General features: G+C 45.9%; 1 protein-coding gene across 4 annotated transcripts in view; it reads left to right on the top strand.

Annotated features, from left to right (window-relative positions):
- The window catches only part of LOC147723070 (INO80 complex subunit C-like), a 169,995-nt gene that overhangs the window by 116,450 nt on the left and 36,153 nt on the right, over nucleotides 1-17,392 (top strand). For all 4 annotated transcript variants that reach the window (XM_086965429.1, XM_086965428.1, XM_086965431.1 and 1 more), the window contains exon 5: nucleotides 15,817-15,884. In XM_086965429.1, coding sequence (XP_086821555.1) covers nucleotides 15,817-15,884 — 68 coding nt within the window. The remainder of the gene's footprint in view (nucleotides 1-15,816; nucleotides 15,885-17,392) is intronic.

Raw genomic sequence — 17,392 nt, 5'->3', positions numbered from 1 at the left:
TGCGCTGTGCAGGAGAGGTTTTTGTCCAGTAAGAATCCGAGGTTTCTGACCTTCTCGGCTGGGGTAGGACAACAGCCGGCTTCCGGGGGCCACCATAGCTGACTCCATATCGAGGGCTTCTGACCGAATTCTATGATTTCAGTCTTCTCAGTATTTAATTTGAGGAAGTTTTGGCTCATCCAGTTTTTTACACTGAGAAGGCAATTCCTGAAACGGCCTGCGGTTGCTGCAATGGAATCGGAGACCGACACTATGATTTGCGTGTCGTCTGCATAAGACACTAATCTCAAGCCATGGGATTTTATCAGTTTCGCCAAGGGGGTGACATATAAATTGAACAAGGTTGGTGATAATGCCGACCCTTGTGGGACTCCTCCGGGAAGAGTAAATTCCTCTGATTTAAGTCCATCCCAGTGGACTTGTTGGATTCTGCCTGTCAGAAATGATGCTAAGAGGGCTAGAGCGGCATCGGAGATGCCCAGATTTTCCAGACGACTCAGTAGGACCGAATGATTGAAGGTGTCGAACGCTGCGGTTAAATCAAGTTATATGAAGGCCGTTCTTCCACCGTCGTCCATGGTCTTCCTGATATCCTCTGTTGCCATGATAAGGGCTGACTCAGTTGAATGGCATGCTCGAAAGCCATGTTGTGTAGAGTCAAGAAGATTATTCTTTGTAAGGAAAGTCATCAGTTCTAAGTTCATGGCTTTCTCGAGGATTTTAGCTGGTAGAGGCAGACAGGAGATGGGTCGATAGTTTTTAGTTTCGGAGGGATTGAGTGAGTCTTTTTTCAGAATCGGGCGGATACAGGCCTTCTTCCAGATTGAGGGGAAGGAGTTCGAGCATATAGCCTTGTTTAATAGAGGTCAATACTCCAGTTATAGCTAATGGAATAGAATGCAAAATGTGCGGAGGGCATGGATCCAATGGAGATCCTGATTTCATCTGTAGGAGAAGGTCCCCGACCTCTGACTCCTTTAGCATAGGAAACCTAGGAAAGACAGGGAAAGTGGGAAGTGAAGATTCCTCAGTGTCCACTGCCGGGACCTGGGTAGGAGTGACCGAGATGTTAAGGCTGGTATTGGAGTTGGTGGCTACGGTGCCGAGACCGTCATAAACAGCCTGTACTTTGCTCTGGAAAAAAGCAGCAATATTCCCGACAAAGTTCTGGTCCGGTGTAAATATAGTGTCTCGCTGGGTTTTTGCCAGAAGGGTAACAGTCTTAAAGAGCTCTCTGGCAGAGTTGGGGGCTTCTTGGATTCTGGTGGTGTAGAATGTGGATTTGGCCTGAATAATCGCTGCCTTATACTCTTGCATCAGATTTATCCTCAGTTGCAACAGGGAGACTGGCTATGTGCTATAGACGTACAGGATGCGTACTTCCATGTGCCCATTGCACACAAACACAGGAAGTTCCTGCGGTTCCAAGTCGGCGCTAATCATTATCAATACACAGTACTCCCATTCGGACTAAAGTCTGCGCCGAGAACGTTCTCGAAGTGCATGGCGGTGGTAGCAGCACACCTACGGAAGAACAAGGTCTTTGTCTACCCAAACCTGGACGATTGTTTGATCAAGGCATTCTCCTTCTCGGAAGCGCGAGCACACTTCCAGAAGACGTGCGTTCTCTTGAACAAGCTGGGGTTACACATCAACATGTCCAAGTCGGTCCCGACTCCGGTCCAATGCATACAGTACTTGGGAGCCTCCATCAATACGCTGTCAGCAAGCGTGTCTCCTTCGGAAGAGCGACGATTATCACTCCTTTTGGAAGGCTCAGGCTCTTATGACAACTCCATCTACAACAGTGAGGACGGTGTCTTCTCTACTGGGATCGATGGCCTCTTGTATCTTCCTGACGCCACACGCATGGCTGCACATGAGACTGCTGCAGGAGTGCTTGGAAGACCAGTGGGATCAGAGGAAAGGATCTTGGGACGACAAGATACGACTGTCTCTGCATGCTCTTCAGTCTCTAAAGTGGTGGTGTTCAGCAGAGAATCTCCTCAGAGGGGTTCCCTTCCACAAGGACATTCCCACGCAGACTGTCGTGACGGATGCTTTTCTCCTGGGGTGGGGAGCGCACTCCGAAAGCCTACAGATTCAAGGAACGTGGTGCCCGATGGAGGCCACGTATCGCATCAATTTCCTGGAACTCAGAGCTGTGCACTTGGCACTGAAGGCCTTTCGTCCGTCCTTTCAGACCAACTCTCTGCTTGTACAGACGGACAATACCACCACGATGTATTACCTCAACAAGCAGGGGGGCTCGAGATCACGCACTCTGTCGCAGGAGGCGCAGACGATCTAGCACTGGCTTTTGGCCAGAGGACTGACGATAACGGCTACTCGTCTGCCAGGTGTGCAGAATGTTCAGGCAGACGCACTGAGCAGACTGGTTCAGGAAAACCACGAGTGGGTCATAAACAACGACGTACTAGGAGAAGGTGGGGAACTCCAGACGTAGATCTGTTCGCCACTGACGAAAACAGCAAATGCCGAGACTCCCCCTCCAGGTACTACCAGCAGGGGACGCTAGGGAATGCGTTGTGGATCAACTGGTCGAACAGCTTTCTGTATGCTTTTCCGCCCATTCCCCTGATTCCGGCGGTGCTCATCAAGCTGGCCCAGTCCAGGGCTCGGATGATACTCATTGCCCCGGAACGGCCCAGACAGTGGTGGTTCACGGACCTGCTTCACCGGTCTCTCCTTCCTCACATTCGGACCTTCTCACGAAGTTCGGGGGACGGATGTTACACCCCAACCTCTCGTCTTTGAGTATGGGGGCATGGCTCCTGAGATAGTGCAATATGGCCATCTGAATCTGCCCGATGATTGCATGGACATACTGAAGGAGTCTAAGAGACCTTCCACTAGGACTTCCTATGCTTACAAGTGGAAGAGGTTCTGTATCTGGTGCCAGTCCAAGAACCATGACCCTACGACATGCAAGGAAGATGTCATCCTTCCTTACCTTCTACATTTGGTGCAGTCTGGACTTAATGTTCATTCCATTAAGGTTCATCTCGCTGCATTGACTGCCTACAGGAAATGCCCTTCACAGACTTCCTTCTTCCAGGTCCCTGTGATCAAAGACTTTTTGGAAGGCTTGAAGAAAGTATTCCCTCCTGTCAGGCTTCCTTCGCCTTCATGGGAACTGAATGTGGTGCTGTCCAGGTTGATGAAGAAGCCTTTTGAACCTATTCATAAGGCTTCGTTGCAGCACCTGTCCTGGAAGGCGGCGTTCCTCGTGGCCATTACATCGGCCCGCAGGGTGAGTGAAATTCAGACGTTGTGTTGCCAAGAACCTTGTACTGTATTTCATGCTGCTAAGGTTGTTATGCGTACTCACCCTAAATTTCTTCTCAAGGTTATTTCTGATTTTCATGTCAACCAGGCCATAACTTTGCCTACGTTTTTTCAGAATCCTTCGTCTCCAGCGGAAAGGTCTCTCCATTCCCGGATGTTAGGAGGGTGTTGAAATTTTATCTGGATAAAACCAAAGATATTCGTAGGTCTGACAAGTTGTTTATCAATTATGGATCAGTCAGGACGGGTCTTGCTACCTCTGAGCAGTCCATTTCTAGGTGGATACAATTGTGTTACCAAAAAGCTAAAAAGACCTTAGGAGGTAAGCCTAAGGCTCATTCCACCAGGGGCAAAGCTGCCACGACAGCCTGGCTCCGTAACGTGCCGATTGCTGAAATCTGCAAAGCAGCCACTTGGAAGTCGGTTCATACCTTTGCTAAGCATTACTGTCTGGACACTGATGCCAGGGCAGATGCTCAGGTTGGACAGGCTTCGCTGCGGAATTTGTTTGCACAATAGTGGTGTTAATTTCTTTCTCCACCGCCGCTTTGGTGTGGGAATGGGCTTGCCATTCTATTCACTAGATTATGACTATACACAGAGATCCCCTACTACAGAAGGAGTAGTTTCTGACCTGTAACTCCAGTTCTGTAGTAGGGGTATCTCTGTTATAGTCATAAGAGCCCGCCTTCTTCCCCGGTGGAGATATTTCTTCATGTAAGGAATGCTACAGGTCTGGCGTGCTACGCCTTCAAAAAGAACTGAAAGTAAGAGGGACCTGCTATGCATTCTGGGATACTGGGAAAAAGTTCTGGAAAGTTCTCTTAAAGACACAGTATCCTATTCAAGCCACATAATGGCAGCCTATTGGGCTTGTCTGTCCATGACTTCCTCTCTATCATTCCAGAGTCTTTTACTGGTGGAGGCAAGTTTCTCTATGGTAGAAACTGGGCAGGCTGTGTTGTGTGTGGTGTTGTTTGGTGGAATTTCTAGTTGAAGTACTGGACAGTGTAGCCTGTGGATATAGGCTGCATTATTTGTCTTTAAATTCTCTCAAGTGTCTTTGCAGTTTCTGCATGATTTGACAATTTAAGAGTATTTTTGATTGCCGGGGTCCACGCACATGGGCGGGACTATTCACTAGATTATGACTATAACAGAGATACTGAAAAAACACAAATGACAATGGGTCAAGGAAAAGAAGAAGCTATCTGAAAGACTGTGTGCTATCGATGGGATACAATCTATGAATCCACAGTGTTCATGGTGAAAAAATATATGTTCCCATCAGATACCCGTCCTGTACCGCCCTACATCATTTGGGATCCTTCACCCGAAGGAAGTGGAAATGAATCCACTATGGATTAGGTAGATTGCAGCCTAATCGTGCTGAAGGATGCAGTGATATGTAGAGGAAAATTATATGGTGGTATCAGGGGGTAAAAATAACTAGCAGTGCAGAGAGAAAGAATGCCATGTGTAGCATGTGACTGAGTGAATTAATATTGGGTTGTGGGAGTGGAAAAAATGAATTTAATGGAATCCTACCCACACCCAAGGTTAAAAAACAGTGCAGAGTAGTGTTACAAATAACTACTTAGGTGTAATCTAGGTCGACCTGTTTCTGCAGAGAAAATATGCAAAAACAACAGGTGATGGACCGAATGTGGATCAATGTCACACACTCACCCCAGTCCAAAGATCTGGGCCCAAATCCATCGTTTTTTTGCACTCCACACCACCCTGGGTTAGACAATGGCGATATGCAAATCAGCTCTGACCCTGTGCCCCATGGGAACAGTCCAGTCCGAACTACAAAAGCCATGTCCTTCCCAGAACGGAACCAAGCATCCGAGGACCGGACCGGTTTCGAGGTAACACCTCTCATCAGCCCGGCTAGCTTGACTCCAGTGGTGTGGAGTGCCTGGGACCCACGTAAGGACATGGCTTTTGTAGTTCGGACTGGACTGTTCCCATGGGGCACAGGGTCAGAGCTGATTTGCATATCGCCATTGTCTAACCCAGGGTGGTGTGGAGTGCAAAAAAACGATGGATTTGGGCCCAGATCTTTGGACTGGGGTGAATGTGTGACATTGATCCACATTCGATCCATCACCTGTTTTCTTTGCAATTGCCGCCATAAGTGCGCTGGGGATGCTCAGACGTGGGTCCCAGGCACTCCACACCACTGGAGTCAAGCTAGCCGGGCTGATGAGAGGTGTTACCTCGAAACCGGTCCGGTCCTCGGATGCTTGATTCCGTTCTGGGAAGGACATGGCTTTTGTAGTTCGGACTGGACTGTTCCCATGGGGCACAGGGTCAGAGCTGATTTGCATATCGCCATTGTCTAACCCAGGGTGGTGTGGAGTGCAAAAAAACGATGGATTTGGGCCCAGATCTTTGGACTGGGGTGAATGTGTGACATTGATCCACATTCGATCCATCACCTGTTTTCTTTGCAATTGCCGCCATAAGTGCGCTGGGGATGCTCAGACGTGGGTCCCAGGCACTCCACACCACTGGAGTCAAGCTAGCCGGGCTGATGAGAGGTGTTACCTCGAAACCGGTCCGGTCCTCGGATGCTTGATTCCGTTCTGGGAAGGACATGGCTTTTGTAGTTCGGACTGGACTGTTCCCATGGGGCACAGGGTCAGAGCTGATTTGCATATCGCCATTGTCTAACCCAGGGTGGTGTGGAGTGCAAAAAAACGATGGATTTGGGCCCAGATCTTTGGACTGGGGTGAATGTGTGACATTGATCCACATTCGATCCATCACCTGTTTTCTTTGCATCTGCAGAGAAAATAGGCTCACAAGATACCTGTCTGCTTCATCAGGACCTTAAACAGAAATGTGCTACTGCTGGTAAGTGTATACAAAGTGATTATAATCATATCACCTGATATCGCCAGTCGGGATGATCCAGATGGTCACCAACATGAAAAATGAACGAGACAAACATACACATAGAGACACACAGAATTATTAACGATAGCTTCAAACACAGAGAAAATCTCGTGATAGTGTACGTTTACCAAACAATATTGGCCATGAGTTGCTTGCTAAGTCAACATGAGTATAAGGCGACAGGGGCCTTTTGGAAAAGGTTAAAGTAATCCTTGTGGTCACTCACCCACGCTCTGTGGAATGAGCTCTCCACCTCACCCGGCTACAGCTGAGGTACAAATGGAGCCCCGCTCTATTAAGTGCAAAGGAAAGAAACAAATCATGAAAGAGGAAGAGCTCAATGAAGCCTATGTGTCAAACACACCTTTTTTTTGGAAGAATGCTTTACTTCTAGCGGTTTTGCTATCATTGTATCTAGCGCAGTAAATGTAGAAAAAAGTGCTGTCTTTTGCATTTTGGAAATGCACATCAATTCCAAACTTGTATGTGCTAGATCGACTTCCAATAGGCAAATGGGGGAAGATCAGACAATTTACCCGTCTGTGTATATAACGGGTGTTTAGACCAGAGGTAGGAAACTGAGCGCGTTGTAATGGGCGTTCCTTCCTCTTAGTGCTTATCATCCCATGTGCAGGTGATAACCGCTATACCAATAGTGCCTGTCTATGTATGTAACGGGTGTCTAAACCAAAAGTTACGTACTGCGAGCGCTCTAATAAGTACATCGAGCATGCCTGTCAGTGCTCTTGCTATTACATGCCGAGGCTCGATAGCAATGGCTGTTGCCCTCTTCGTTAGTATTATGTGCCCCCGCGCTTACCTGTCCATCAGTACTCCTCGCCGGAGAACTATTTTTCCTACGAAGAATCCCTATTTCTACAGATTAGCGGGACTAGTATGGGCAGCGTTTTTGCCCCTAGTCTCGCTAATCTGTACGTGCACCATTTTGAACAGCAGCACGTGCTCGCAGACACCAACCCCCACCTTAGGTGTCTGCGAGCTTGGAAACGTTACATTGATGACATCTTCGTGGTGTGGCGCGGAGATGAAATCCAACTCAAAGAATTTCATGAGTGGTTAAATCAGAAGAACCGCTATCTCAAATTCACGATGGAATTCAATACATGCAGACTGGCCTTCTTAGACCTACAGATCATTGGTACACCAACTGGCCTTGTATCAGAGCTTTATCAGAAACCAATGGCACGCAATTCTTTGTTAAATTACCATAGTTGCCACCCCAAATCCCTTCGGGACAATCTGCCCTACGGGCAATTTTTGCGGATACAGAGGAACTGTACAACCAAAGTTTCCTTTGAGACACATGCAAAGAACCTAACACGAGATCTTCTAGACAAAGACTATCCTAAGAAACTGGTACATCGATCCCAAAAATGAGCAGCAAATAATAATAGAGTAGCCTCTTAGAGATAATGCCTCCCAAAGAAAAGACAGAGCGAATGACCTGTGTTACAACGTTTGGAACACGATCCAACCAAATCACCAACATCATTAAAAAACACTGGGGCATCCTCAACACGGGAAAAGATAAACTGCCGGTCCCCATATTTGCCTTCAAAAGGGGCCAAAACCTAAAGGACAGACTGGTCCATACAAGACCAAGAATAGAACTTCCAAGAACGAGGGGTACTTTGTGGGACATGCCCGCTGTAACCGGACATCATCCGTGTGGACAGTGTGCAGCATGCCCGCAAACATGCAAATCCACTGAGATTAACATTGGCACCGAACACCCATGGGAACAACGCAGGTTTACGAACTGTAACAGTTCTAACCTCATTTATTTAATTAGCTGCCCTTGTGATAAGAAATACGTGGGCATGACCACCAGGAAAATAAAGATCAGGATCTCAGAGCACAAGAGCTCTATACGTTGCAATAAACAGACGACGCGTATGACTAAGCACTTTCTAGAAGCCCAACATGCTCCAACAGATCTTCACTGGACAGTGCTAGAACAACCAGTAATTCCCAAACACATCGCAGACATAAGCACCTTCCTACATAGGAGAGAACAACGATGGGTGTTTAAATTACAAACGGACAGAACAGGTCTTAATGAGGACATTCCATGGATGTCGCTGTAGGCTACTGCTACACTGTCCATCTCACATAGTTGTTCCTGCACCAGTCATACAAAAGTCCAGTTCGGATGGGATGCATACAATAGATGCTGAAATGCTGTACAAGACCTGAATAAATCTCAAATATGCTATCAATACACATTTGACAAATTTGCTTTGGTAAATTAAACTAAATAACCGATATAAAAACATATAGAACCTAGCCATTTGTGTGTTGTTCATGAGACCCACTGATCAATTGCTCAGCATCCGCCTTATCTTGTGGCCATGGCCGCGTATTACTAACATTATGTACCTTCCTAGACCAGCAGCCAGACCTACCAAATACCGACTGGTATATTAGGCATACTGTCATAAACAACTGCCTAATTATCTGCCTGCCAGTGCCACGCACTACTAACATTTTATACCCTTTCATGGTTAGCAAAAAGGGAACCGATTGCCTGCATTACCGGTATAATTGTCTACTGACAATATTTAAATAAACATCTCTTCTTGAGTGCTTTTTCCGTGTTTTTGGGGCTGACATATCATTGCAGCACACCATAATGCCCCTTACCGATAAAATTGTCTAACGACAATATTTAAATAAACATTTCTTCGTGAGTGTTTTTTTCCGTGATTGTGGGGCTGACTCATCACTGCAGCACACTACAATGCCCATCATACTATTAGCCTGCACACGCGCTATCGAGTGCGCCTGTGTAGTTCTGGCGCATGCGACGGAACCGGTCATGTGACCGCCCCGTCGATTGCCGGAAAGAAGTTCAAATAGTCGCTTCCTGTCCGTCTTGGTACCTCCCACCGACAGCCTAGACGGAGGCGAGGAGTACCGACGGACAGGTAAGCGCGGGGGGCACATAATACTAACGAAGAGGGCAACAGCCATTGCTATTGAGCCTCGGCATGTAATAGCAAGAGCACTGACAGGCATGCTCGATGTACTTATTAGAGCGCTCGCAGTATGTAACTTTTGGTTTAGACACCCGTTACATACATAGACGGGCACTATTGGTATAGCGGTTATCACCTGCACATGGGATGATAAGCACTAAGAGGAAGGAACGCCCATTACAACGCGCTCAGTTTCCTACCTCTGGTCTAAACACCCGTTATATACACAGACGGGTAAATTGTCTGATCTTCCCCCATTTTCCTATTGGAAGTCGATCTAGCACATACAAGTTTGGAATTGATGTGCATTTCCAAAACGCAAAAGACAGCACTTTTTTCTACATTTACTGCGCTAGATACAATGATAGCAAAACCGCTAGAAGTAAAGCATTCTTCCAAAAAAAAGGTGTGTTTGACACATAGGCTTCATTGAGCTCTTCCTCTTTCATGATTTGTTTCTTTCCTTTGCACTTAATAGAGCGGGGCTCCATTTGTACCTGAGCTGTAGCCGGGTGAGGTGGAGAGCTCATTCCCCAGAGCGTGGGTGAGTGACCACAAAGATTACTTTAACCTTTTCCAAAAGGCCCCTGTCGCCTTATACTCATGTTGACTTAGCAAGCAACTCATGACCAATATTGTTTGGTAAACGTACACTATCACGAGATTTTCTCTGTGTTTGAAGCTATTGTTAATAATTCTGTGTGTCTCTATGTGTATGTTTGTCTCGTCCATTTTTCATGTTGGTGACCATCTGGATCATCCCGACTGGCGATATCAGGTGATATGATTATAATCACTTTGTATACACTTACCAGCAGTAGCACATTTCTGTTTAAGGTCCTGATGAAGCAGACAGGTATCTTGTGAGCCTATTTTCTCTGCAGAAACATGTCGGCCTAGATTATACCTAAGTAGTTATTTGTAACACTACTCTGCACTGTTTTTTAACCTTGGGTGTGGGTAGGATTCCATTAAATTCATTTTTTCCACTCCCACAACCCAATATTAATTCACTCAGTCACATGCTACACATGGCATTCTTTCTCTCTGCACTGCTAGTTATTTTTACCCCCTGATACCACCATATAATTTTCCTCTACACATCACTGCATCCTTCAGCACGTTTAGGCTGCAATCTACCTAATCCATAGTGGATTCATTTCCACTTCCTTCGGGTGAAGGATCCCAAATGATGTAGGGCGGTACAGGACGGGTATCTGATGGGAACATATATTTTTTCACCATGAACACTGTGGATTCATAGATTGTATCCCATCGATAGCACACAGTCTTTCAGATAGCTTCTTCATTTCCTTGACCCATTGTTATTTGTGTTTTTTCATTGTCTTGTAGGGATCATAACAATGCAAGGTCACTAAATATCCCCCTGACACACCCTCCTTATCATATTGTTATAACAGAGATACCCCTAGTACAGAACTGGAGTTACAGGACAAACTACTCCTTTGTCTTTTTGCTCTCATATAAAATGTTTAGCTTGTGCTAAAAGGAGGGTCTTGGAATAAAAAAATTAGGCTTTCACATTGTTTTGGGTAAGTTAGCATTCCTGGTGCCATTTTGTGTATGGGAACCGTTTTGTATCATGATCGAAACCAGTCCTTTGCATTTCCAAGAAACGCCTTCTCTAGGTTGTTTCTTCAGAGCAGAGTTTTGCTACACTAATGAATGCACTGTTCTTATTAGCATGTACCTTTCCTTAGATGCAAGCCTACTCCCACTTGTCTAGTGGTGAGTATAGGTAGTGACCTTGATTAGTAGATTATGTGTACTTGGCCCCAGAATCGAAACTTACACCTTTGTAATTTACTGTCCAGCTGCATTTCTCTGGGAAATTCCATGGTGGGTGTGCTCTCATTGGTTCCGAAGTGTACATAGGGTATTGTTATGCTTGCTGATGTCAGTCCCTCTGCAGCAATCCTAAGTGACTGGGCAGATTGGGCTCCACTCTGAGTGTACTTTAATAAACAGATATTGGTTTGTATTCTCTACTGTCTGACTGACTTCATTTTAGTAGAAGGCCAAAAGGTGGTCATTAGTGACCCGAGTGACCTGAATCAGCCCACTTCCTTCAAGGAAATTAAAGATGAACCTCATTTGAACCCACAGGCCGGAGGCACAGGTGAGAGGACCTCAGGCAGCTTCACAAAACAGGCCACGGAGCACACGATGGTTGGTTCTAGATCTTTGTAGGAAGAGTTGTCAGAGGTTGGAGCTACTTGGATCACAATGCACTTGTCGCAGGATTGCCAACAAGCACATGCACTTGAAAATGTATGCAGTGTACAGGGGTTCGGGTATTAAAGCCCCCACAAGGATGCCCCCACAAGGGATTCTGACCACAAACTCGGTGAGAGGGCAGCTCGGACATCTAGGGACGTAGAAACCCACCTCCTGTGTTGCATAGCCTTTCGGAGTCCATAGGAGCTCGGGATCAGCAGAGTTACGGTACAAGCAAATGCAGGGGACTAACCCCTTCTCTACAAGGGAAATTATCTTCAGGTGTATTGGATGCTCCACAGGACCTGTGTGGATCCTGTACAGGCACAGACCATGCCGCAAACTGAGAAGGAAACAAAGTGAGGCCCAAAGTCCAGAGTGCTCAGACGGTTAAGTGCAGTGGTTTCAGTTCTGAATCTTGTCCTCGTCGAATCTAGGGTCCTACAGCCAGGTAACCCTTAAGTACCAACAGGAGAGCGTTGGAAAGATTCAGGGGAGGGTCTGGACTGAGGGGAGATTACTCCCATGTCCTTTGTCCAGTTTTGTGCCAGAGCGAGAGCCAACAGCTCCCAGGACTGGTTTGACCTAGTCAATGCACAGGAACACCAAATGTGCCCCTCATGCAGACTTTCAGTCACTGGTAGACTCACCCACCCAGCCCTAATACACTAAATCCTGTCTGGGGGGTGGTCACACCTCTCTGTGACAGGATGCCTATTGTTCTGCCTTCCCCTGCTCGAGCTTGGCTCAGCTGCAGGAGGGCAGAAATGTTCTCTGGTTGGCAGCAACCATTTAGTGCTGTCCAGGGCTAGACTGCTGGTACTGTGATCACTAGGAGCCCCACGAAGGAAGCTTCTGAGGGGTGGAATCATACCACCCACACCGGTTACCAGTGTGGGAGGTATGATTCCAACATCTTTGACACTAAACACGATAGGGTTTGTTTCAGCCGTTTTACAGTTGGTCAGTATGCGGTCGCGTGATGCCCCTCTATATGTTGCATATGGCTGCTTCACTGACAAGCTGGGAGAATGGACTCCGTGGCTGCAGGGGTGTCCTGCTCATGCAGGGGCACCCTCTCACTTAAAACCTATACGTCACCCCTCTAGCAGGCCTTTAAAATCATGAGGGCAGGGTACTTGATTCTAAGTGCAATGACCCTTAGATATAGTAAACCTATATCTTAAGTAAGTGGTGCATGCTCCAACTTACACAGGCTGCAATGACAGGCCTGTAGTTCCATTTTGCATAGCCTCTTATGGGTGGCATAATACATGCTTTAGCCCGTTTAGCCCGTGGGAGGCCTCTGGGGTACTATGCCCTGGGTACATGTGTACTATATACTAGGGACTGACTAGGGTAGCCCAGTATCCAATCTTGAATTTACCTAAACATGTAACACAACAGTTTAGGGCGAACGCAGATTGAGATCCTGCTAATCAGACTAGTCAAAAACAGCATTACAGCTAGCAAAAAGTGGGGGTAACTATTAGAAGCAGTTCAAAGATAAAATCTTTGAACAGGACTAACCTGATTGGTGTATCAAACCTGCGCTCTTTGTCAAATTGCGCCTAAGTTCTGGTTTACAACTGACTATTATTAGCACTTTATGCTTCTTTGCGCTATTCCTTCTTAAAACTATAAAAAATGTATTTTTTTCTGTTGCCCTTACTGGATTTTTGTAATTTTGTTTATTGAATGTTACTCTACTTGTCTACTTCGGTTAGAGATTTTTATTGTTTTTATGACTGTTTTGGTACTTCATGAATACACTACACATATCCCAAGTTAAGCCGGTCTACTCTGTGCCATAGCCATGAGGGGTTTGAGCTCAGGTAAATTTAGTGATTTTTTGGGCTCACCCTGACGAAGGTTGTGATTATTCCTTGAAGTGGATAGACACCAACCGCAGAAAAGAATCCAATTTCTTACAGCCTCTATGCCCAGAATCTACAGAAACTGGCTCTGATGGCAACAGTGTGATGGGCAAAGATGTTTTAACCAATACCTGTGAGGGGGACTGTGTTCAGGCTTTATCACTGACATTTTTTCTCAGTCCCCATAACTGAGGTCCTTCACCCTAATCATTTCTGGGATCTTATGTTAAAGTTTTTGTGGGTGGTATGGTTCGCATTGGACTTGGTGAATTACGTTTTGGACACCCCTGTATGTACTGCACATAGTGCTTTCCATTGTAAAAACAGATTGGGTTTATCTAGAACATACCAGAGTTCATTTATGTCCTTCCCAGTCCCCTCCTAGTCACTATCGTTCCTCATTAATGGAGGAGGTGTCAAGCCCAGTCCATTTACCGGAGTAGGGGTGTCCAGTCTGCAAAGTAACCCACCCATCTTCTGTTAATGTGTTATTGACATCTCACATAAATCTAGGGATAGGTGATCAAGTATGTGCGAGCCCGATATACAAATCACCATTGGCCCTGCGGCCTGCCGAAAACTGTGTGATGTGGGGGTTTAGCACAGGGGGTAGGCTGGCTGTGGGGAGTTGGACGCGCACCCTGTGGCGAATGCTGTCCACAGCCAAAGGCTCAACGGGGATTTGCCATATGTATGATAGTAAAATAATAATTTGAGTTAAAAAAAAAAGTAAAAATTCATTTAAAAAACACAAAGGTTACAAGTGACATAGTTTGGTATCTTACTTTGCATAAAAGACTCATAAATTCACTGAAAAAACAAAAGTTAAAGTGACGTTCAAGGTAGGTGAACATGACAGTCTAAATGTAACATTTTAAACTAAAGAAAATGCTGTTAGTCAACAGTTATATAGTTATTTCAAGTAACTATAACTCGCATCCTCACAATGCACTGCTTATGACTTTACATATTACAGCACTCATGACATGGCCTGTGACATCATTTATAACATTACTGATGACCACTGAACTGACATCATTGAAGACAACACTGTACATGGCAGGGACACAAGTTATAATTACTTGAAATAACTATAGCTGTTAAATATCAGTGGTTTGCAATAGGACCACTGTAGGCGTGGGAGTAGGGACGACCGGGACACCAAGTAATGGGGTTAAAGAGGGTTTTATTTTTATCGCTCTTGCAGGTTTGGACATCAACGTCTTTCTATTTCTAAGTGTTAGTCTCTCTCGGGCGAACACGCTGGGGTCCGTGGCGCTGGTGTTCTATTCTCCTTAAACAGGCGTTGAATGCCTGTTCTCCCCGGTGTCTCCTCGAAGGGGTGTTTTCTCCGCTGCCTCAGGCTCGGGTGCATGTAAGAAAACCAACAGAAAGGGAGCCGTTAGTGTCCTGTCCTCTATGGGGTTGCACCAGTGGGACCGGGGTAAGTGAGGGAAACCCAGTGTTTCGTGCCTCCGAATATTTACAGTGCTGGGGGGGTGCCAGTGAGGTGGGGTAGACAAGGTAGGTACAGGGAGGGAGGGGGGAGCGGATGGGACGGGAGAACAACACAGGGTAGGAACGAACAGGGACTATTTGCACTATGTTACACGCTTTCACTTCGCCTCCCCAACCAAGCTGCCCAACGCCGCCGTACCTGTGACAGCCACACTCCTCCCTCGGGAGCGTGGCACGGCGGTCCGCAGGGTCGTTGGCCTCCTGGCTTCCCTCCACCTTCCGCCTCTTCGTCTCCTCCGCGATGTTCCTCCGGGCTGGCTTTCTCCACGCACTCTTCGGTTTCGTCTCCGTTCTCCGTTCCTCTTGCTTCCGCCTGTCTCTCCTCCTCCGGGGTGCTTGCACACCCAACGAACGTCACTTCCCTGCTTTTGGCCAATCGGGATGCTCTGACGTCCATCGGGGGTGTGTCCTCCTCCTCTGCGGCGAACGCCCAGTTAAAGGAGCCGCTGTTGCTGTTGTTGTCTTCCGGATTGCGCCGCTCTTCGTCCCACCGTCCTGACTGAAAAGAAGGAGTCGGTGGATGGTCAGCAGGGTGAGGGTTCCACCATTCATGCGAGGTAGGCGCCCCTACCTCGTTACAACCACTCTAAGCTTTTGGCTTTTTTCAGTGAATTTCTGAGTTTAAAAAAAAAGGAAAGTAAGATCTATTGCCGTACCTAACTATAACGTCACTTTGATAAAAGGTTAGATTGACAGTGTTTGTGTGTATAAATGTGTGTGATGCCTGCATTAGTGTCCTGATATTTCTATTACTGTACATGTTACTATTTTCTAAAACAGACATTTTTTATTTGAATGAATACAGTCTTGAATTAAAAATTAAGAGGCCCTTTCCTCATAAGACTAACTTGAGCATGCCAACATTAATTTAAAGCAGACCTGGTTTAAAGGTATGCAACTAAATCCAGGAAACAGAATAACTTTTATTCATGCTTTGTTGTCCATTTGTTGGTTTTCGTTTTTTCCAGACTTTACTATTGAGGCACCACCTTCCTTCAAACCAGCCAAAAAGTATTCAGATATCTCAGGTCTTCCAGTGAGTGCAAATCTTTTTTCCTTCTACCATTTAACTTTATTTGACTTGGGGAAAGTGTGCTTTTTTGTTAACTTTCTTTCCCTTTTTGTAAGCAGCTTAACTTTTCACTACTGATAGAATGTAAACTTTCTGTTAAGAAAGCTAGGAAATGTTATATTAAGGATACAGATGTGAGGATTATGCTTTCTTCCTTCTATCAATGACACATTTTCCAAAACGGCAGCCATTTGAAAACATACACCAAATAAACAAGCTTTCCCAGAAGCACCTGGGAACCCAGAGACTTAACCTCTTCCCTAAGGAACATGGAGTCGACATAAATCCTACAACTTCTTCTTTCTTCGTGCATAAGCAATTTCTTCCTAACTCTTCTTCGGAGTCACTTACCCCTATTCATAAAAACAAGCCAAATTATAACTGCAGCATTTTATAACTCAAAATACACTGCTGCTCTCTATCTTGTCCCACAATCTATGCATTCCATTAACAACCATGATAAAGATTTCCTTCTCGTCTCAATTAAATACATGCATTTTCCAAGAATCAATAACAAAAACTTTTTTTTTACTTGCTGTTAACAGGAGGGATACAGAAGCTTTATTGCTGGGTGGGGTAATCCTCACCTCCTTGTCCCTAATGGAATTGAAACTTTCAGTTTCAAAAGCTAGGAAATGTGATTTCTATCACAGGACCGGAGGGGAGGATCACGATAGTTTAAACCTTGTTCCCCACAATCCTAGCCACTTCTACAACTGCCTAAAAGTAAAATCTCTTAAATATAGAACAAGACTAACCTGCAGGATTCATCCCTTAGCCCCAGGCAGAACACTTTTGAGGCCATTGCCCCTCTAGCCTAATGTGCCCTAAACCTCTTTTTGTCCGTACCAGCCTCCTGACACAGAACACCCTTCATGCTACAGTTGGCAATAAGATCACTTCATATGGTGTGCACAATGCATTGAGCAACTGCCTTTCCACAGTAGGTCTTACATCCTCAGTCACGTCCTCAAGCACTTTCAAGCCTTTCACCACACACAATTAAGGAGCGTCATCAAATGCTCTATTTTTCTGCTACAGATCATAATGGTCACCACATCTGAGGTATAAACTTTCCCTGTGACATGGCTGACCCTTACGTTTGAGGCCATCCGACGGACACAAGACTCAAAAAATAGGACTAGTTTCCCAAAAGTATCCAGAGCTTCTGAAAATGAGTATCGATCCTCCGATCATGCTTCCCCTTTGCGAGGATCTTCTGTCCCAGCAGAAGCGGAGGGTTCTCCACTCAAACCTGTCAACTCTCCCTCTCAATTTGTGAAGATTGAGCGGCTACAGTTGATAGCTTTTGAACTTGATCCCGAAGTATGCAACGTTACTTTGGCAGCCATGCGTCCCTCCACTAAGACAGTATACGCCTGCCATTTACTTATATTGTACAGGAAGGTCTATAGATCCTCTTTCTGCTCCTCTTTTTTACTGTTCTTCTTTCCAGTCTTACCCTTGCCCAG

The sequence above is a fragment of the Lissotriton vulgaris genome, chromosome 4_1 (genome assembly GCF_964263255.1).
Source record: "Lissotriton vulgaris chromosome 4_1, aLisVul1.2, whole genome shotgun sequence".
In the NCBI taxonomy this organism is placed as follows: domain Eukaryota; kingdom Metazoa; phylum Chordata; class Amphibia; order Caudata; family Salamandridae; genus Lissotriton; species Lissotriton vulgaris.
This window is presented reverse-complemented; position numbering and strand designations above follow the sequence as displayed.